The sequence below is a fragment of the Phymastichus coffea genome, unplaced genomic scaffold (assembly GCF_024137745.1).
Source record: "Phymastichus coffea isolate CEN01 unplaced genomic scaffold, Cenicafe_Pcof_1.1 PCOF00078, whole genome shotgun sequence".
Classification (NCBI taxonomy): Eukaryota; Metazoa; Arthropoda; class Insecta; order Hymenoptera; family Eulophidae; genus Phymastichus; species Phymastichus coffea.
Window position 1 is genome coordinate 532,780 of NW_026706889.1, and position 21,786 is coordinate 554,565.

Here is a 21,786-nt window from a genome sequence, read left to right on the forward strand (position 1 = left end):
ATTACATTCATTTTCACTTGATTCAATCACCTGATCAATTTGATAATTGATAAAACATTTAATAAAGCAAAACAATTGGAAGTAAAAGAATCATTGCTGGAAAATAAAAAAAAAATCGTGTAATTCACTTGGCAAGAAAACGAGCAACATCCATTAGAAAGTAATGAAAAAAGTTCAACGCGGTAACAAAAATCTTTTTTCCATCTTATACACGTTGGATGTTGAAGGGGCGAAGAAAGCTTTCGCTCAAACGGTGGAGGGGAGGGTTATAGCTTGCTTGGCATTAGCATAGGGTGGCACGCGAGGCTGACTTTCAGGAGAGCGATAAGGGGGTCGAGAAAGTAGCCAACGGGTCTATGTGTCTCGAAAAGCCCCTTCTTTTGTGCGTGCGCTCTGCGTATGGATTCGTTATTAAACTCAGCAGAGTTCCCCTATTCATGGTTACAATCGGGTGGTAATAATCTATGATTTAATTTTTTTCCTTGATGACTTGACTTTTAGTAAGAACTTTTTATCAGGTAAGAGATCTTTCTTGATCATTTCTTTTTCCTGTTTCGTATAGTCGGTGGCGTACAAAAAAATGTCCAATTTATTACAATTGTCGATATATTTTTTCGCACTAAAGGGAAAAGCTAAATTATTCTTTTAATGAATAAAAATATTCAATACAAGAATGTACAATATTTATTCAAATTACAAAAGTATTAGAATCTTATAAAAAAACTCGATATATGTTTTTCTTTTTTGGCAGTATCATTATGTACATCGCTGTCTTCAATTAAAATTATATTTCACCAATCTCAAATTCACACCCACATTTACAAAGTCTATAACATCCTTCTGCTAAATTTACGTTCTTTATAAATAAATAAATCTGATCAGGACCAAAGAAAAACTAGAAATATTTACAAATTCCTTCACGAATTTTTCTTAATCTATTTTTGCGTCTGCGTGCCTCTTGAATCCTTCTCCTTATCTTTAATTGTCAGAGTTCGGTCGTTTCTACATTATGAACAAATGGGTTATTGAGCACTTGATTGTGGCCTCGATGGACTGGTGACTTACGATTTGGACTACCACCACCTTCTCCGTTCGTTTCGTCGGTTGTTGTCTCGATCGTTGTCGTTTCAACACTTTTCACAAATAAAAATTTCATTCAGATATTATTCAATAAAATTAATTGTTTCGTGTAATTTCAAAAATATACCTAAATATTGAAGTTACTCTCTGTTGATTATAGTACGGCTTATCCTCTGTAGTAATTTCATTTCTATTCGCTTCGTTCATAGCCTCCTCATTAATAACAGCATTTTCATCGAGCGAATCTCTCTCGGAGTTATGACTACACAAGTGAACTAGTAAATCAGAGCACATACAAAGTACATGGTATTCCGCGCACTCACCTAATGGATTCGTCACTTTTGAACCATTCGTTCTCGTAGGCGTGCATCCAAATGGGATTCGAACCTTCGACGCTGTGTTTGTTCGTGTTTGGAACACGCCCAGGACTTCGCATGAATTCGGAATCTGTAACGATTCAGTATATAAGAATAATTGCTAATCATATCTACAGAGCAAGCTGTGCAGTCTAACTGAAGATCTAGTAGTTATCTAGTTGAAGGAAAATAGTCTATTATTGATTTTATTGCTTGAAGAGAAAAAATGCCTGCGATTGAATAACAGCTAGTTTAGAATAGAACGATTGCAGAGTCTAAATTCGTGTATAAAAATAATTTATTTCAATGTATTTTAATATCAGTTCTATAGTTTGCCATTATCTAATTGCTCATTAAAAAATATACCGAAAGGCGTAGCGTTTGCAGCCTTCAACTGTCTCCGATACGACGATCTTTGAGCAAGACACACTCCCACGCAAACGATCAACAGTCCTGCCAAAAACAGCGTCAAAGTTGCCAACCAAAGAGTCGTGCCGGCTTGTTCAAACTGTGCCAGTGATTGTGGTTGTGCCGGTTGGGTGTCTAGCACGTTGAACTCTTTGAACAGACTATCCAGTTTCTCGATGTTACGATCAACCAGAGCCAGAATCTCCGATACGTCAAAAATTGAATTGTCTTCCCGATTCACGAGGTGCAGATACAAATCTGTACGCGTTCGATCGACTGAGCCATCTTGGTTCTCGTGAATCTTGTATTCGTCCACGTTTACTATCGCGCCGGTCACATTACCGAGAACTCTGTTGAAGAATAAGATTTTCGTTGGTTATTCAAACTATTGCATTCATTCTTTAAGTAGTGGAAGATAATCCTTACTCTCGGAAATATTCGATTCTACTACGTATTTCTGGTGGATGTTGTCGGACCACAAATCTAACGCGTTGATCTTCTCTCAGCAAGTAAATAAAAACTCTTGCTGTGTCATTAAATCCTGCAGTATCATTGGCAAGAACCTACAAACAATTTTACACTTAAATTCACATTAATTTTTTCGATATTTTTTTGACGTATTACTGTAAAGTCGAAATATCCTTTCATTCTACGCTGAGGGTCGAAATTCAAAGTTACAGCTCCCGTTGTTTCATCAACTAAAAATGGTTGTAATTGTATATTGTCGAGTCCTTCGGTTAGTGTCATTTGTATCTTTCCAATCAAGTAATATTTAACAATAGCGTTCTCACCGCTATCTAAATCTGTAGCCTAAATAAAAATAAAAAGATTGGTCATGAATTAAAAATAAAATTTTAAATTTTTAACTAATTACAACATCAATTACACCTTGACGTGCATAAACTCCATTCCAAAATCAGCATCAGTTGTAACTCCCCCTGTAAAAACTTTATTGATAAACTTAGGTGCATTGTCATTGATATCAATGACCGTAACGATGACTTTTAACAGCGTATCATCTTTCTCAATAAACGTCTGGTTTGCCAGCGGAACAGTATTACAATCTTCTGTAGCTTTGATAACTATCTCGTAAACTTCTTGGGTTTCTCGATCCAATGATTTTGCCGTCTACGAAGAAGTAAAAAGCAAAATTACATCTTGTACTACAATACTTAGCCTGCAATTCTTTCTTTCGCAATAAAACTATATGTATATAATACACTTGAACGTACCGTCAATTGATGTGTGTTGCTGTCAAGGTCGAAAGTACGTTGCTCGTTGCCAGAGACGATGAAGAAACAGACGTGAGTCGGCGGGTCGTCGAGATCATCGACCTCATCTCTGTCAATGGTCTCAGGCAATAGTTGGCTCTCGCTACCAGCAGCTCGCTCTTCCGTAAAATTTACGTGGTGTACGTCCACTTGAAATTGCGGCTCGTAATCGTTAATGTTCTTCACGTAGATCACCAGGTCCAGATCTGAACTTAATGGTGTCGGGGTGCCAAGATCGTACGCTTCTACACGTATCTATGTAATAATTATTGTTATTCAGTCAGCTAGTTGACCATGAATCACGTAATGCTACTACTTATTTTACGAAGAGAGCTCGTTACTTTGATGGGTGCGGAGAGCATTATTAAAATTTCTTTATAGGCATCGTTTATTAGCTTTGATTAGAAGGAATTTAATTTGATCAGACGTGATTGAGACATGTTACCTACCTCGTATAATTTTTGGATTTCTCTGTCAAGGGGTGATTTTAAATATACAGATCCATTTGTTTCATCAATTTGGAAAGTTTGATAGTGCCCAGCTATGTCTTGTTTCAATCGATAGTGAACATCTCCATTCGGTCCATTGTCTGCGTCTTTTGCTTGAACTTGTACTATTTCCGATCCAACAGTCATATTCTAAAAAAATTTCAATCAATTGTACAATCAATAATCAACAAAGATAAGCAACAACGAACCTCTGGAATTCGTATTGTAATGTTATGCTGTGGACTGATAAAAACAGGTGGATTGTCGTTGTAATCGGTGACACAAACATCGAGAGTTGCGTAAACTTTGTTGGCTGGTTTGCCGAGATCTTGTACCTCGAGTTTCAATGAGTATTTTCCGAATCTACCGCGAAGGGAGTCGGACGCTTTGAGACGCGCCGACCAATAATCTGTTTGTTCCAACGTAAAATAACCTTTCAGAACAACACAAAGGAATGCCATGAGATTAATCGCACAGTGAACGGTGCATTAAGTTAGCTTTTTCTTTTACCTAATTCATTTCCCGAGAAAATTCGAATCATTGTCCGACCATTCGGTGTCATCTGATTATCTGCATCCTCAGTCTTAATAAACACAATGCTTTCTCTTACATCGTGAAACTCCGAAATAGTTGCACATCCTTCAGGTATGTCTATCTTTGGCACATTATCATTAACATCTACTACAGTGACTCTATAAAAAGTCGATGTCATTTTAACAAATTGCTTCTTATGAAACATCGTCGATACAAAAAAAGAAAACAATCTCACTCGATCTGTTTGAATGCATTTCTAGATTCTCCGGTAGCGTATCCGAATTGATAATTATCCCAAGCCTCGATAACGAGCACGTAGGAGCTCTTTGTTTCCCAGTCGAGCGTATCGGCGACAGTAAGCAAGCCACTATCCGGATGAATAGCAAATTTGCCCTGTAATGAGCGATAACAAGCGTAAAATTATAAGTTTTATCAGTTTCGATGACATACAAAGAAAATCACAATAATTATATCAGTTACCTGTGAAGACATCCTGTCGAGGAGATAGGTAACTCTCCCGAAGTCACTGCTATCTGCATCTCGAGCTTCGATCAATGCCACTTCTGTACCAATTTTTGCATTTTCCAATACTGTTACATTCGTCAGATCGGTGCTGAAGAATGGATTATTATCGTTCTCATCGATCACTTGAATGCACACTTCTGCTAAACTAGATCTATGAACACAAATGATAATTCAATTCGCTTTAAATGATGAGTTTGAAATCCTGCACATACCTTGGAGGAATTCCTGAATCTGTAGCTCGAACGGTAAGATTAATCCAAGAATAAATTTCTCTGTCAATTTTATTGGCGACAGTCATTCCTCCGGTTTCCCGATCGAGATTAACCATGTCAGTGAACTCACGTGGACTTTCAAGCGTATAGGTGATCGTGCGATTTTTATCGGCGTCGTTAGCTACGATACTGACAATGTGCACGCCATTCTTGCTATTTTCAGTGACGTAACGACGATAGAAGGGACGACGGAAATGCGGATCGTTATCATTTTCGTCCTCGATCACTATGTTGAGAATCGCTGAAATATGAAAATTTACGCGCGTTAGTTCGTAGGATTATTATAGATATGTAGGATTTGTATAGATTCCTAGTTAGAAGGATGAGTAATGAATTTCAAAATTAGATCAAAATGGAAAAATACATTGAGCTCATAGCGAATCTCCGGATAAAACTAATTTAACAAACCTTAATTTCTAATATATGATTCGAATAATAATGTTAGATACATATATAGCATTTTCCATACATTATCACTAAATATTCAAGTTGCGCATTTATTATCGAGATTGATAACTTGTTCTTTTATTTCAATTAACAATGTTATATGAACTCTGATCCAAAGAATTACTAAAAAATCTCTGAAGTTGAAAAATAACAAGCAATTGTATTTATCAGTACAGTAACATGACAGAGCTTACAAACTCCAATCACAGACATTTTCCTTCAAACAGTATAATAGTGGAAGGATTGGCTTAAAAACTTTAGTTAAATTGCTCGTACCAGAAGCTACCTGTACACCTTTGACGGCAGCCAAATCCTCGACCACTAAGCCAAGCCTAATTGTCTCAACTCTTTCTCTATCAAGTAACTTTACGAGCTTGAGCAAGCCATCGACTGCATTCAGTTCTAGAGCAGCTAAGTAATCGTATTCCTGGATACGAATTAGAGTGCCTTCTTCGTTTCTTGCCTCCGATGAGTTTGGATCGATTTTATAGCGTAGTATCGGCGCTATGTCGGGATCGTTTGCTACTATTCGATGCACGTAAGTTCCAATCTACACACATGAAAATATTACTCTCACGGAAAAAGTAAATATTTTTATAATTAATTACTTGAGTATTTTCTCGAACAACAACAGTTCCAGGGTCAACGAAAACCGGCGGTTTATTATTGACATCGACTATGGAGATATCAACGAGTACTTCGGCAGACCTTTGAATTTCGGTGCCACTATCAATTGCCAATACTTTGAGATTGTATTTGGTGGTCTTCGGAGAAGTTAAATCCGGATCTAAATTGGAACCACTGGCAACTCTGATCGTTCCGCTCTCTGGCTCTATAACAAACTTGTCACCCGCGCCTCTTTGAATTCTGTACACGACTTTGTTGTTAGGCGTCGACAGATCTTTATCCCAAGCTTTAACCTGTAATCAGCATTCACTTTAGCTACAATCATCAAATCCAATATACTTTAATTTTATAAGGTTTACCTGTAATACACTCGTTCCACCAGGTAAATCTTCAGCTACATTTTTCGTATAAACAGCTCGTTCGAACGATGGCGCGTTATCATTGACGTCTTTTAAATAAATTGTAACCGCAACATCAGAACTTAAACTCGGCACTCCCATATCTCTGGCTCTCACAGTTAACTTCAAGGGTCTAATAAAGGGCTCAACTTTTCCATTTGCTAGATGCGTCGGTAAAACTTCAAAATCCATGGGCTTCAATGGTGCAATAACACCGTGCTTAGCATCTATTGTGAAATTACGCGAGTAATCACTAGGCAGTATCGAGTACAAAATCTCGCTGTTGCGAGTTCCATTCAAGTCTACATCGAAAGCTTCGACTACGAGAGGCGCATCGAAATGATTTTCGTTTTCGAGAATAACAGCTTCGTATTTATTTTGTAAAAAGGCAGGAGCGTTGTCATTGACGTCGTTTATGTTGACTATAAGTTGGGCAGTGTTGCGATTCCCTTTTCCTAAGTCATCGCGAGCTTCCACCGTCAAGTAATGACGTGAGACAAGTTCGCGATCGAATAGTGCACCTGGCTCCTTGACAGTTATTGCGCCAGTATGATAATTCAGTCTCAAACTACGACGAATTGTTAATTTTAGAATTTACAACTAAATAATCACAAAAAGTGGGAAATGAACGCTTACGCATGAGCGAGACTACCGCCTAAATTGGTATATCGAATTCCCTTTGTGCCGAAATTACCACTGTCCTCATCCAAAGCTTGAACCCAAGCGACAGTTGCACCGGCTGCGCAATCCTCGGGCACGTGTACTTCGTAAATACTCTCCGTAAACTCCGGATAATTATCGTTTTGGTCCTTTATATAGATCGTCACCGGCACTATGCTCTTCTTTGGCGAATTTGGCACTATTTCTTTGGCAGTCAGCGTGAAATTTAACACTGAAAAGATTGACCATAAAAATTTGCCTTTCTATTTCAATCTTTGAAATATGGAGATAATATAAAGTGTACCTGAGATTTGTTCGAAATCCAATTTTGACGAATCTTTAACCCTTATTAAAAATGGAGCTTCGTTGATACCTTGAGCCGGGGTCACTTCAAATATTCCATGATCCCCGCTCATAATCAATCTGAATGTCCCGTTAGATCCCTGTAGAATAATTTATTATGTATCCATACTGCACAAAAAGAACTCGCATGAAAAAGGGAAAAGCTCACCAAATCATGATCGTAGACTTCGGGTATGGTATCGCCGATGAACGTAACCGGTGTATTTTGCGGTGCATTCTCATTAATTTCGGCAATGTATCTGCTGCTGCGGAAAGTAGGTGTCTCGTCGTTGACATCCATGACGATTATAGTGACCTCAGTGGAGACAGAAGGTGCCGATATAACTTTCGAAACCTCTCTAACTGTGATCTCAAGAATGAACGAGCCGTCACTATTGTCTGGTGCTTCGCGGTCCAGTTGAGCTGTGGTAAACACTGTCCCAGATGTCGCGTCGATGTCGAATAAGTATTGTGGACCACGAGTTATACCGTAGGTCACTTGATTGTTTATACCTTTGTCGCCGTCGACTGCACGTACTATAAGTCGAGTTTATGTGGTCAATTTACAATTGAGTCTAAGGTTGGATGAGACATGACGTACGTACCTTGCAAAACTGATGTGCCAATTTTTGCATTTTCACTGATCCTCGCAACGGACGGCATTGATACAAATTCGGGAGGCTGATCTTCGACATCTTGTACTTTTATTAAAATTGCCGTCGAGCCGGTATTGACCTGTAATGAATAATTACCTTTTAATGGTATTCAGAAATTACGGAAAATAAAATAGGTATGCGCGCGTACCTTTTCATTAATAGCTCGATCGATCGCAAGAATCCTCAGTTGATACAGATACTTCCTCTCGTAATCAAGTTGGCCAATAAGTCTAATTACACCTTTACCATTAACCGTTGACACGGAAAACAATTCGTTATCGCCATCCGATTCTTGTAGGTGATAGACCACCTGACCGTGAGCACCTTCGTCGAGATCAGTTGCCTCGACAGTTGCAAGTACACCAGGATGAGCATCTTCGCGAACCGTCAAACTTGTTGGGTGTGATTTGAATAGCGGCACATTGTCATTGGTGTCCTCCACGACGAGCAACAAACTTTGCGTAATAAAGTTTCCCTCGAGTTTGCCGTCGGTAAGTGTCAGCACTAATGCATACTCGGATTTCGTCTGTGGAGTGCAAATAATACAGTAATACATGCTTGTGAAAAATATAAATTATTAAATTTTTATTTCTCAATGACGAATGGTTCTATTTAGTTTGTACTGTCTTGTGAATGTTTTCTTGTAAGAAATAAACAATTTGATATTTGAAACAAGATTTACCTTATAATAAATGAAGTAATAAACTTAATTTTTTTTCTGAATTGTAGTTGATTTGGTCTAAATTTCTACCTGATTCTATATTCATATTTATAGTCATATGGACAAATAAAAAATCTACAGTAGTATTTCAATAACGAATCGAACATTCATTGCGCTGAAGAAAAAACTCATCGCAAACGCAGCAGTAATTGATCCTTTGTTCACTACACGCCTTCAACTCATCTACTATCGTCATCATCATCATCATCGTAGTCGTCGCGTTGTTATTACTGGTGCGCTCTTCCAGCCGTGCGGAACTGCCGTAGCCGAGCTGACGCGGAAACTATCCTGATTTAAGTGATCGGATTCCATGTTTTTGCTTTGTAACCAATTTTTCCGGGCGATTTATTGAGCGTTTGTTTGGCTATCGTTCGCATGAGAATAAAGACATCCTTTTTCGGTGTTTTTCTCCCTCTTGCATTCTTAATTGGATTTACTAAGCTTCGGTATTACAAGAGGTTTTTGTTATTTTTTTTTATTGGTCGAGTCTAACTGTAAAGCGTTTTACGATTGGTTTGCTGGCGTAGCTGATGTCTTCCTGAGAGAGATTAGAGAGATGGTTCTATTGTGGATAGCTCATTTTTTTTCGATTGTTACGACGATATACATTTTGTGAAAGGATCGATAAGTTTTCAACGATTTCTTTACGGTTACGTACTTTCCTTTTGTTACGCGAAGAAAATTTTACTCCGATTTCGTTGCCGAGAGCGAATAATAACAAAAAAATGACAGATGAATTTCTCTATAATTTATATATTTTCAAGCATTATCTTTGATTGTATTTAGTGATATTTTTACGGTCTCCTCATATTATTTATCGTAATTAAGTTTAATTCGATATATTTAATGCATTAACTAGCATAATCATGTGCCCATTCATAGCTCTTCTTATGTTCGATTCGAAAGGTATAAAACCCAGAATATATAAGAGTGAAATATATTACTACACACCTTTTATTTCTAGTGAAAACAAGGGGAATTGCACAAAAAATGAAAAGAACGCAGGTATGAAGGATGAAAATGTACACACACATACCTCCCTGTCGAGCGGCTTCCTGATGTAGATGTTGGCTTCGTTACGGCCGAACTTTTCGATGCTTATCACGTCGCTATCCGGTTGCTCTCGTACCCCAAAGGTCAGGTCATCTCCATCCGGGTCTACGCCTTTCAATCGGTAAATCTGGCTCCCTGTAAATCCCTTTCCAGTTAGATTTAACAAATTTCACAATTTACCGGTTTTGCTTAGTTAATGGACTAGAGGAAAGACTATGTGGATATAGTCGCAGACAACTAAATAAATTCAATAATCACCTCGTAGTAAGATGTTCTATTAGTTTACAAGTTTGATTCTTATCACTTTATTTTATCTTCTAGAGATGAGTGTTTGGTAAGCTTGTCATGATTTTTATTCGCGATCAAATATTTAGAATATACGATTTGAATTTGAAAAAAAAATTGCATTGTTTTTCTTAATAATCAATTTATTGTACATATATTGCCTAAAAGTAATTACCAATACTGTTAATAAAAAAGCACAAAGTTACTAAAAAAAGCAACGATTATCGCAATCACCACACCAAGACAAAAAAAGATCTCTCTCTCTCTCTCTCTCTCTCTCTCTGAAGGAGAATACTGACCGACAGGCGTTTCCGGACCCTCCTTGAGCTTCAAGACGATCTCTTGGCCGCGATCCGTGAGAAATTGCGGTGGGTTGTTCCTCGCCTCGCATCTCGCCGCCAATAATAGCAATGTAATCGAAATGAGAATCATTTTCCACTGCCATGATGGCGTTGTTGTCGTCCCTCCGCAATGATACCTCCACAGACGCAACGTCATGTTGGTCGGCAATGCACCTCTAGACGGTACAGGCACATAATTTTTATGGGCATAGGGCCGTCTTTGTTCCGATTAAATGAACCTCAATGTCACCCTGGAAATTCGAGATAAATATTTTATTGAGCAACCATTCTATTTTGCAAAATGTCTCTATTTCCTCAGACTTAATTCTAAAACCAAGCGATAAATAATGTTAATTATAAATATGACAAACATTGATTTTAAGCAAATTAAAAAATCTCCATGATCCAAGCTAAAATCTCATTAACAACAGAAATGAACAAGTAAATCATTTCCTAGTTTTCACTCGGCATCTTGGTGGAGAAGCTCTCACTCACAGCTCATACAAGGCACACAATACCAACAACAATCGTGACCCAGTGACTCGAAGCTCACGCATTTGGTTTTCTCGCCGCGTATACCTGCACTACTGTAGCAGGAGATCGCAAGCACGCGATACGTCATAAAAGTTGTGTACAACGATTTTTTATCTTGCATTTAGCTATGGGAACGCGGTGTCACTTTCGATCATAACGAGCATACATTGTTGTTCTGCCGGTTAATTAGCTCCCAGCAATTAACGAGGAAAAACGACTGAAATTTTTAAAGTCTCCGGAGAAGAAGAAAATCAGACCGCGATGCGTCTTTATTACGTTATTATTATTTTTTATATAGAAAAATAACGTCGAGATACTTGTTTAAATTAATTTTGTGTGTGTGTATGTGTGTATTTTTGTCTGAAAAAAGACTTAACTACTTTTTTGGAAAAGCGGTACACTCATTCAACATTAATTTAATGGATTTTCGTTACGTGCGGCTTAACGAAGAAAAGCTCGAAGATAAATACGATAACATCGTGTTACAATGCTCGCATCGTATGCCCGAGTTGTGTAAGATTTCGGAATAAATTAGTCAGACATTATCAAACTGATGCGTAAGATAGAGTAGCCGTGCGTACAGTCAACTCATACTATCGCTTTGGATAAAGAAAATTCAGCGAGTTAATACCATTATTTGCAAAATACATACATTCGACAATGCATGTGTGTAGATCGTGGTTTGTCATGTTGTCACTCCAACGCGCGCGGAACTTTCCTAGAAAGTCAATGAATCCAATGTCGAGAAGCAGAATGACAGCTCGCTAATGGGATTTCCCATAGAGACAGGTGCATGCGCGTATATATGCCTATTCTTGCCTTTTGCGAAGATGCCAAAGTAAAACAAATAGTATATCATTGCGTGCTCGAATGTTCATTGCTCGCGCGTTTTTTTTGTGTTTTTAACGCTGTGCGTGTGATGAACATATTTAAAATTGTTGATCAGTAGAGCATTAAGTTGACCATTTCTAATTTCCAGGTACGTGCCAGTGGAAATTTCCTGAAACTTTCAAGCATCTCAGTTTAAACTTATTCACATAGATATAAAAATGCACGTGCAAGCGAAACCGAAGATGAGCAAACAAGAGGAGGCCTAACGATAATTGATCATCGGCATCGACGTGTTCGCGGATGAGTAAACTTAGCAAATGATCGATTCTCGAAAGAGAAGGGCTTGAGCGTCGAGAGCGAGGGGCATTTGTGTGCTCTCGAAGAAGTAACGTGCTTCTCTCACGAAACTTTCTCGGAAGGTCAATAAAGTAAGTACCGCGCGCGTTCGCTCCCTCTATCTCTCTCGTTCGCTCTTTGCTCGGCAGGAAGTTTTGCTTAAGATGATAATAACTGCCTCGTTCGTTCCTTGCTATTTCATAATTGCGATTTTTAAGTACCGACAATCGTTTTAATTAGTTGTAAGTCTATGTCAAGTAATGCGAGGCTTATTATTATTCCCTGTCATATTATTAGGTATATTGTGCGTGATAGACGAGAGGATGTGTAGGCTTTCAAGAAAATACGAGGGATCATTAATCATTAATAAGCCTGCAAAAAATGTAAGAATATATTTCGAAAACCAAAAGTTATCTCTGTTTCTCTTGCGATTCGCTCTAGAAGTATATATTACAGTGACTACTGAGCGTTCAGGTGAATAAAAAAAATGTGCATCTTACTTTCTTAATTCCCACGAAGGAGCACGTCAGTGGTATATAAGTAAGTTAGGTTAGAGTATTAGATTAGCCGTGTCGCGTCCCATCTAATTGGTCATGCGGAGCGCATCGCGCGCTCGCGACAAACGTCCAAACGGTATTCCGCTTTCTCTCTCTCTCTCTCTCTCTCTCTCTCTCTCTCTCGCTCGCTCTCTGTTTTCTGACGGACAAAGGGAGACAACGAAGAAGCCAGCAGCAGAAGAGTAAGCATGGCCAATGTCAAGATTGTCACCGGCGCGGCGTGTGTACTGTGTAATTGCAGCTGGCCGAGTGAAAGCCATAGCCGAGGCGATTGCTTCTCTTTTCTCACGGCGAACAATGGACTACGAGGGCGCCAATGTTTGCCGAGGGGATGTCTACTGCATCGAGATTTTTTTCTGCGGCTCTTCCCTGACTACTCAAGCAGCCTCTGTGGGAATCGACTTTTTTATTCTCTTTGGCTTCGCTTGGATTGCTATCAGTTGTGTATATGCACGAGTTATTGAGCTATCAGATGATCTCTACGATTGAAAATGTAACGAACAACTCCTACAATGAAATCAGTCTCTTTGCTTGTAAGTGTATCTGTTGTAGACTCGGACTTCCCTTTTCTAGTTACGAGATATATTATTTCGAAATTGCACACGAGGTAATTGTAAAGTGAACTTTGTTCTCTTTCAAATTTCTCATATGCCTATGACATACGTATTCGCTATAAAATCAAGTTGAATTTCGCGCATTTATCGTTTAGATAAGCAGTCTTGAATTGAATGCTCGTGTGCTATACGGTAATCCGATGAGTCTTCTTACTGAATAATATATATCATTGGCAAACAAACTCTTTTGGCATAAATTTCATTCAAAGCTATATGCTTCTACAAACTCAATTTCACGCTTGCCTTAGCAATGGAGAGTTATAAAACGACATTTAATTTCTAATTAAATAGTCTGTTGCAAAGATTGAAACTTTCATTTTCTACAGTTATGGCATATTATTTTAAAATTGTGTGATATAATTATACGTTTGAATTTTATTTTCTCTAGGTCGACTTAGTAACATTGTGGACTTTGTCTTATTATTAAAAAATAAATATCTTTAGAATGAGATTCTAATTTAACGATCTAGTCAATCGGACAATCAAACCGTAATAATAGGTCAATTAAAACGCACTCATCGAAAGATCGAAGCGACGCTTTCGAATGGTTATTCGCGAAATCGACATTTCTTTTGTCGAGATCAATAAAATGATCGGCCCCTCTGTCTACAGTTATTTCTTTTGTGCTATAACCTGCTTTTCACGGTGAGCAATGTGATCGATAGAAACTCACTTTCATACTCACAGTTTGCAGTTGGAGTCGCATTTAAAAATGTTTGAATTTTTTACTGGTCGGATTGTTCAGCGCTCTGCGAAAGCTCCACAGACGTATCGGTATCAGGCCAAAAGAAGAAGTACGCATAAAACTGGAAGCTCAGTGTAAGATCGCACGGACACCCGATCTGCCATGCAGACGAACGGTGGTCAGCTGTGTTGCTTCAAGGCCGACGCCCGGAAACGTATGCACCTCGCGTTGCAGTTGCGAACGTACACGTAACGCGCAGCCGACGATGACTCCTAAAGATTAAGCGAACTTCCCCCTCCACTTGTTATCCGTGGGGGAAAACAGAACGAGACCCACTCGGGCGCCGTTAAATTGCAAATTTGGCTAATATTATACAACATATATCGGGCTGGAGGCGAGGGTACCGTTCAGTCGGCTGCTTGTTAGTCTCATTTGGAACAGTTGCAGAAGCTTTTAATGAATGACGATTGCGTCTTAATTCCAAGAGAAAAGGATTAAAGCTCTCGGGAAGGATGTTAAAGGATGTTACCTAGAAAACTTGCAATTTGTAGTTGTTATGGCCAAGCTCTCGTTTTTCCCTATTCTTTCAAAAGTCCTTGAAATTCTTTTGATTGTTATTGATTCAGCTGTTGGCCTATTGTCTCAGCTAGATTTAGTTTGATATTGCTGCTTTCTCTACCACGCCCACGTAGCCGTAAGAGCGCGAGCAATCTATGAAATTGCAAGGAGCGCACAATTATCCGAAATACCATATCCTTTTTGTCTGCTAGGTAGATGCTTGCGCGAAGATGAGCATTGGCTTTACTTCTCCTTCTTAAAATGGTCAACTTGGATCGTAATAGCGCGATAGCCTCGATAGCCTCCTTGCTAACCGACTGTATCGGTTACGCTCGCGAGAATGTTCTCCTTAACGGGGCCCTGGGGTTACCTCCAGTCGAATTAATTACTGGGCCCCCGCTTTACGGTTCGATTGCTAGCAACTCGCCAATGCACGCATATGTCCCTCGGATGAATTTTTGCGCGCCCCGTACATGTATGTACATGGCGCGTGTCCAACGAGCTGAACAGGCTGCTCCTTCATTTTTGCCAGCACTTGCTCATTTCACTTTCCTTCGACTGTGACTTCGTGCTACGGATAACATTAATTTTATTTTCAAATTAATCATGAAATGCGACCAGCGAGAACGCGGAACATTTTCTCTGATATCGATCGCAAAGAAACAACGAAAAAACGAAAAAACGAATTGGAATAGCGACTTTTAGGCAGCAAAGTGGCGGCTAGTCGATTTGGGGAGGGGCAAGGGCTACGCTCGCGTGTTGGCGCATTAAACTTCAGAACGTTATTACGGCGAGGTGTCGAATTTCTACCCATGAAGAGAGAGAAAGAGAAAGAGAGAAGCTTCGAAAACTAAAAGTTATCTAATTTCGCTCCTTAACTTTCTTTATTTTTTCCGTAGACTCTTGTGCGAATGCCTACACGAACGAAGAGGCTTTAGATTGGCGTTATACAGCATTGACTTTGATATGTAATGAATGCTGGTACTGCAACAAAAATATTATTTTAGCTTGCATTGATTTTTTTATTTTCATTTGATTATATATGCAAGCGAACGTTTGACTTTGTACGGAGCGTGATCGCGATCACAGCAAGCATCCTCTACTTTGGTATTTGCAGGCGAAGCCTGCGCACACGCACACAAGCGTACATGTGCCATCTAGGAAAATTATAGATCCTTGAGAGGAGGCGTCGCGTGCTGACGTCACTTCCCACACCTGTCATGCGTGTATCCGAATGATATAGCCCCGTGCGGTCTGTCGGCCTTTTGTATGGGCGCTCGCGCGCGAGGAAGCATACGCTCACCCCATTGAAATCAGCCTTGCGTGTCGTTGCCTCCCCTACTCTCTCTCTCTCTCTCTCTCTTTCTTTCCCGCATACGTACGGCGCCGCTCTGAGAGTGCGCACGAAACTGGCTCGCTCGCGCCAAAATAATGTTTGTGTACCTGCGCTCCAAGCAGGGATCGCCCGTCGCGCCGGAAGTCTCATGGCTTGGACACTTTCCAGTCAGCTTTTTTTATTTTCATTTCAAGTCGCGCTTCGGGCAATGTCCTCCGAAGGCTCACTCGCTTCTCCTTTCTGTCGTTGACATCGCTTTTTTACTAGTAAGAAAACGACCAGCAAAGTTCGTTGCACTTTCGCCAAGCACACGTGCGGGTATGTATGCCGTGACTTTGATAAGATTTCAAGGTTTCTAATAGTGACTGATATGCAAAATCTACCATTGGTTTTGCTCGAAGCGAAGCATGTTTTACGAAGCATGGACGAGACGACCAGAGACTGCACTCTCGAGAGCGACACCGTGAAATCTTGCGCCCATTTTCTACAAATTACAGGACGCTGGCAAGTCGTTGGATGTACAAGCTTCCTCGTGAAAAATGGAAAGTATATACACGTCGCGAGGCTTACTCTCCGTGCGCGACAGTTAGCCAACTGGACGGAACATCTTTGAGGACACGAAGCTGAAAAAAGTATAACGCTGAAAGTTTTCAGCTTTGCTATAATGCCGCTTTGCCTATATGCGCGCATTACGATATGTGCCAGGCTCATTTTTGTTTCGTTTTCTTCGGCTGTCAATTTATAGGGTCGATTAACGCCAGGTCAAACTAGTACTCTAGTCCTTAGGTAGAATTAGGTTTGTTTTGGCTCTTTGTAGAGCACCAAGACGGCCTAAGCAATCTTCTCTTTTGTAAGATCAATTTGGTAAATGTCGAATGTAATTGGTATGCTTCTACCGTTTTGAAAGATTTGCCAATTTTCGTGATAAAACATCATCGTTATGCGCGTCAGCAGTCATTGCAACAAAAATAATTGGCATTCAAATAAATAATAAGTATAGAGTATAAGAAGACTCACCGAAAAAATTGACAATCGCAGAAACGAAATCCTCCTGAAGAACTCCACTTTCGTCCAAAGGCACTACACAACTGGCAATAGCGAAACGAACAAAAAAAAAATGATAAAAAGCGAAAAGAATTGGCGAACCACACGAAAGAGAGTAAAGTAGGGGAGAGAGCAGAGAGCGCGTGGCTTGTAAACGCACCTGCTCAGGTGAGCGCGTCGAGACTGACTGAAAGTTTTGTGTTGTGGCGGTGCGGCCGTGGCGTGCCTACTATACTCTGCACCCAAGTGTCTGCGATGCTAGAGCTGCTTAAATGGACGCACCACATCGCCGGAACGGCATCTTACAAAACGCAGCCGGACGAGCCGCTTCTTTTAGAAGAAATCTCCTGGGGAGATCTTCCGTATTATTGGCTTGAGCGCGTGTTAATTTGTCCGTTGAAAACTTTTCCTTTTTCTTCATTTTTTCATTTCTTCGAGGGATTAGCGTCGATCGAACTGATAAGCCAATGACATGCTAACTAAATAATAATTTTCAATTGGCCCTCATTCGGTTCAATGTGTATTTCATGATATTTTTCCGTGCTGTAGACACTATAGACGAAAATTCTAGATGGCTAATGTTGTTTTTACGAAGTGCGATTGTGAGCACAATTACTCGTTGCGAGCATGTAACAGGCTTTTCTCACGAAGCATGCTTTTCTTTCGGAACTAATATTAATGAATAATGCAAAACTCGGATACTTGAAGACAGAGTCTAATTTTTCACGTTACCGGGTGCACGTAACAAAAATTTTACTTTATAATAAGCGAAAGTACAAAACAACATAACACAGATAGGCGCCAAATTGTGTTATTGTGCAAAAATTCGGTACAAGGTATTTTCTTCAGAAATGGGAATAACTTTTTCGATTTTATCGAATTCATTGCTTAGAATTGCAGAACGAACTGAATAACCGGAGCTTCGAAGGCGTATAAATCACTGAAAAGTCAAAATATAAATTGAAATTAAATTTCATTTCTCTTTGGGGGTAAAGTTGCTATAATGATGACATTATTTCATAAGTAACGCTGAACATTTAAGTCAGTGGATGAATATGGAAACTGAAGGTCGAATCGTATTTCACAAAAAATTCAAGATAAGCATTTAAAAAGAAAAATTTTGTTGTTATTTACAGAGAATTCTTTATGATAAACATAGCTGTAAATTTTCCATGTCATAATACTTTACGAAACCCATACACGTAAGTAAATAATTTATTCCATTTATTTAATCAGCAAATGCACTCTTGCCAAAGCAAAGAAGAGTCAATTAAAACTCTTTCCAAGTTTAACCGACATTAAGCAGCCTCATAAGCGAAAACTTCGAAGCAGTTTTCGCTCAACCCAGTCAGCGCATGAAGTACGAGTACAAAATAGTCGATGCTTCAAAAACTCAAAGTATAGTTTGCATCCTCTATATATAGCTGTGCACCTAATCCTCTTTTCTCGTTGGCAACTTCTGCGATATTCCAGCCGAAAGAAATTCCTCAAGAAAACGAGATCGATGACAAAGACCGTAGACTGCACATCAAGCGTCAATAAAAAATAGAAAAAAAGGCCAGTTAGGGTATTTACGAATCTCCGCGGATACACTCCAATTAGCATTCGACAGCCTTGAAATAATTTGCATCCTGCGGAGGCGCTGCAGCGCAAAGTGTGTATTCAAGCCAGCGTACTTCCCGCGCGCGAACGTCGGTGTTTTACGCCAACGCCGTCCGTTTATTCATCCCCCGTGGCTCGCTGCACTGACGACGTTCGACAGCTTGTTGCCACCACAGGTCCTCTAATCAAACGTCAAACGAAATGTTGACGTGCTATTAATACTTACTCGCTTATTATTAATTTATTATCGCATTTTCGATGATTCGCTGCGGACGATACTAAAGTTCAAAAGAAACCTGACGAATCCAGAATAAAAAAGTTATGGCCTGCCGAGTCAAGTCATTTAATTTGGGTTCTCATTGGCTAAATGTAACCAAGTCGATCACTGTCATCAGTGAATCTGCGTTAAATAATAAACGGAGATGTTTTGCATCGATTTATACTCAATCAATTGAATAAAGAACAGAGTAACCATTAAAATTCGGAATACTTCTTTTAAAAAAGCAGATATTGTAATGCGATATTTCTCGACTTAGCCCAATCATTCGATAAAGTCTGGCACAAAGGCTTACTGCATAAACATAACAATTAAGTCCTACCAAAAAATCTCTAACTACTCTCAGAAAAAATAAATAGTGAAACCACTAAACTGTATCCTCAACAGAGCCGCCGACACTTCCGAAGGAAATGTTCTTGATCCTAGGCTATGTTTAATTTACACCCGTCAACTCTCAACCATGGAAAATATTAATATCGCCGATTACACAGACAACACCGCTATTTTAACGTCACATTCGAACCCATCAAACAGCTTCTTATAATACACAGAAATATCTAGATAAAGCTCTATTGTGGTTGAAACAATGGAGAATAATGATAAACGAAACAGAGTCAATTCAGATAACGTAATCTTTAAATAAAGAAACGTGTCCTTCAGTACATAAAAGCAATAAATTAATTCCTTCAGAAGACAAACCTAGGAATACATTTAGATTAACGACTAACATGGAGAGATCAATCACATTTGGTCTAAATCTAAATAATTTAGTCTACAACTGAGAAAATTCTACTAGCTAGATACTATATACTAAATAGAAAATCGAAATTATAGATCGATAATAAATGACTAATATATAAATGTATAATGAAACCAGTAGAGACATATGGAATTCAACTCTGGAGTACAGCCGCAATATCGAACATTGATATCATCGAAATATTCTAGAATGTGGCTTTAATATCTATTACAAATGCACCATGATTCATTAGAAATGAAATAATCAGGACGTTAACATATCAACTATAAAGGAAGAAATAGAAGATACCCGCAAAAAGTATACCAACCGTCTAACGGAATATTCATATTGACTGGCAAAGAATAAAATGCATACAACTCCCAGAATATCATAAGTCAAGAAATATGAAGTAGCATTTAATCAAATATAAAGCCCATTCTGTAACGTAAAAGTTATTTCACTTTATACTAGTTTTTTGGTGTAATCATTGGTGAAGTACCCTCGTGTAATTAAGATTTTAGTAAGACTATTTACTTATTGTTGTTAGATAGATTGCAAATATAATTGGAAATAAAAAAAATTTTTAGGAATTTATTAAATATCTTTATTATAAAGTTTCGCTTTGAATAAACATCATCTATCATCTTACGAAAAGCCTGAAATGATAGACCAATACCATAGAGAATAAAGGAAATGAAAATTTCGGACACAGCTGATGATTCGATCCGTTCGCAGAAGAAAAAAAGAAAAATTAACTTGGTGTGCTGCTCATTATCTATATGTATAGCTAAACATATAAAAATCTGTTACGTCATTAAATCTGAAATTATTGCTAAATCGCCGAATATCAATATAATTGAATTTTTATTTACGAATTAATATCTACGTATATATTAAGCCTTTCTAAGCACAGACTTGTTTTTATGTATGTACTGTATTTCAGATTTTTTTTTATTTCACCTATAATAATTTTGATATCATTCAAGCATAAAACTGAATATTACTGAATATAAAAAAAGAGTTGATTGACGATACTAACTAAACGAAATTTAAATTAACGAAACGATCAACTAGCTGAATATGCCAATATGCCTTTCTCTATATTATTCAGATAAATATCATCCAGAAGCTTGAAGAAGGATCGAAGTGTCATTGCGAATTAAAATTGTCCATGTAACGATATACTTTTCATATACAATTGGAACAAATCGGTAATTTAATAGCTGTCCAATTGGTCGCGCTAATGAATATATTGAAACACTATGCAACTTGGATTGCTTGCGAATCAATGAAAATAACGGCGCATCGAAAATAATTGTTGTGCTGTGAAAAATGCTTTTAGATATCATCAACAGATTAAACGTAGAATCTCTGAGGAAAGTTGACGAAGTTATGGTTTGCGTATTTTATCGATTGGATGGGTACAAGAGAAATTGTAGGCACCGAGAAGCAATTTCCCCTTTCTCCGATCAGAGCAACAGAGAGGCCTGGCTTACCGACACGCAGCAGTACATATCAACCACGGGTCAAATAGGTCTGACACTCCTCGTCCTCGTTCTTCGTGCAGATATAGTTAATTAGCTCGAGTACAAATACTAGCACGACAAAAAAATCGTACGATAGAAAAATCTTTGTCTTGAGTCCTTTTGTCCACTCAATTAAAGTTTTAATAGTAGATTATCGTTAAACAATATGATTAGTCTTGGATGGAAAGAAAAGTATAAAGAACAGAGAAGAAAAAGCAAAGGTAATCTCGTTAAAAGAAAAAAAAGTGTGATGTTAACTTGCGAGGTGATAAATCTCAATAAAGATCAGAGCGCAATCCTGAGAAAATTCAGCGAAAAAGCGGCGCGCACTCTCGAACGCTACAACAAATTGCTATTTTCTTCCTTTAAAGCTCAATTTTATTGAGGCTAGAATTCGAGATGTCGAACGCACAAAGACAGGTGCTGCAATATCAAAGCAGTAATGATCGATATACAACACCGCAGAATGTTATACGAGCTACGAGCAGACAACTCGGAAGTGGAGCAGCGGCGTGAAACAGCAATTAATAGGACGCCGAAGGAAACTAGGGGGGAGACAACAACGCACCAAGGAGCCAGTCGACGTTGACGGCTAGGGATCGGGTGTCGTGTAAGGTCCCCCAATTGTCTACGCTTATGCGCTGTGCGTTGCTTCTACATGCTATTGAATTTTACATTTTTAA

At 38.8% G+C, this 21,786-nt stretch overlaps 1 protein-coding gene across 2 annotated transcripts; it reads right to left on the minus strand.

The window, feature by feature from the left end:
- Positions 1–745: 745 nt before the first annotated feature.
- On the minus strand, positions 746–10,555 carry LOC131668454 (cadherin-23). Of its 2 annotated transcripts, XM_058942637.1 has the most exons (25): positions 10,423–10,555; positions 9,822–9,973; positions 8,213–8,590; positions 8,014–8,143; positions 7,578–7,945; positions 7,371–7,509; positions 7,043–7,298; positions 6,368–6,974; positions 5,990–6,301; positions 5,658–5,931; positions 4,875–5,175; positions 4,618–4,813; positions 4,373–4,530; positions 4,114–4,295; positions 3,813–4,036; positions 3,565–3,753; positions 3,077–3,370; positions 2,733–2,972; positions 2,469–2,654; positions 2,271–2,407; positions 1,803–2,194; positions 1,404–1,527; positions 1,208–1,342; positions 1,066–1,133; positions 746–1,002 (listed from the first exon to the last, which is right to left on the minus strand). In XM_058942637.1, the coding sequence occupies exons 1-25, from the start codon at positions 10,553–10,555 to the stop codon at positions 986–988; spliced, it is 5,592 nt and encodes a 1,863-aa protein (XP_058798620.1). In that variant the 3' UTR covers positions 746–985. The 2 variants fall into 2 exon arrangements, with proteins under 2 accessions (XP_058798620.1, XP_058798619.1); XM_058942636.1 differs by having other exon boundaries at positions 746–1,133.
- Between the last annotated feature and the right edge of the window lie 11,231 nt (positions 10,556–21,786).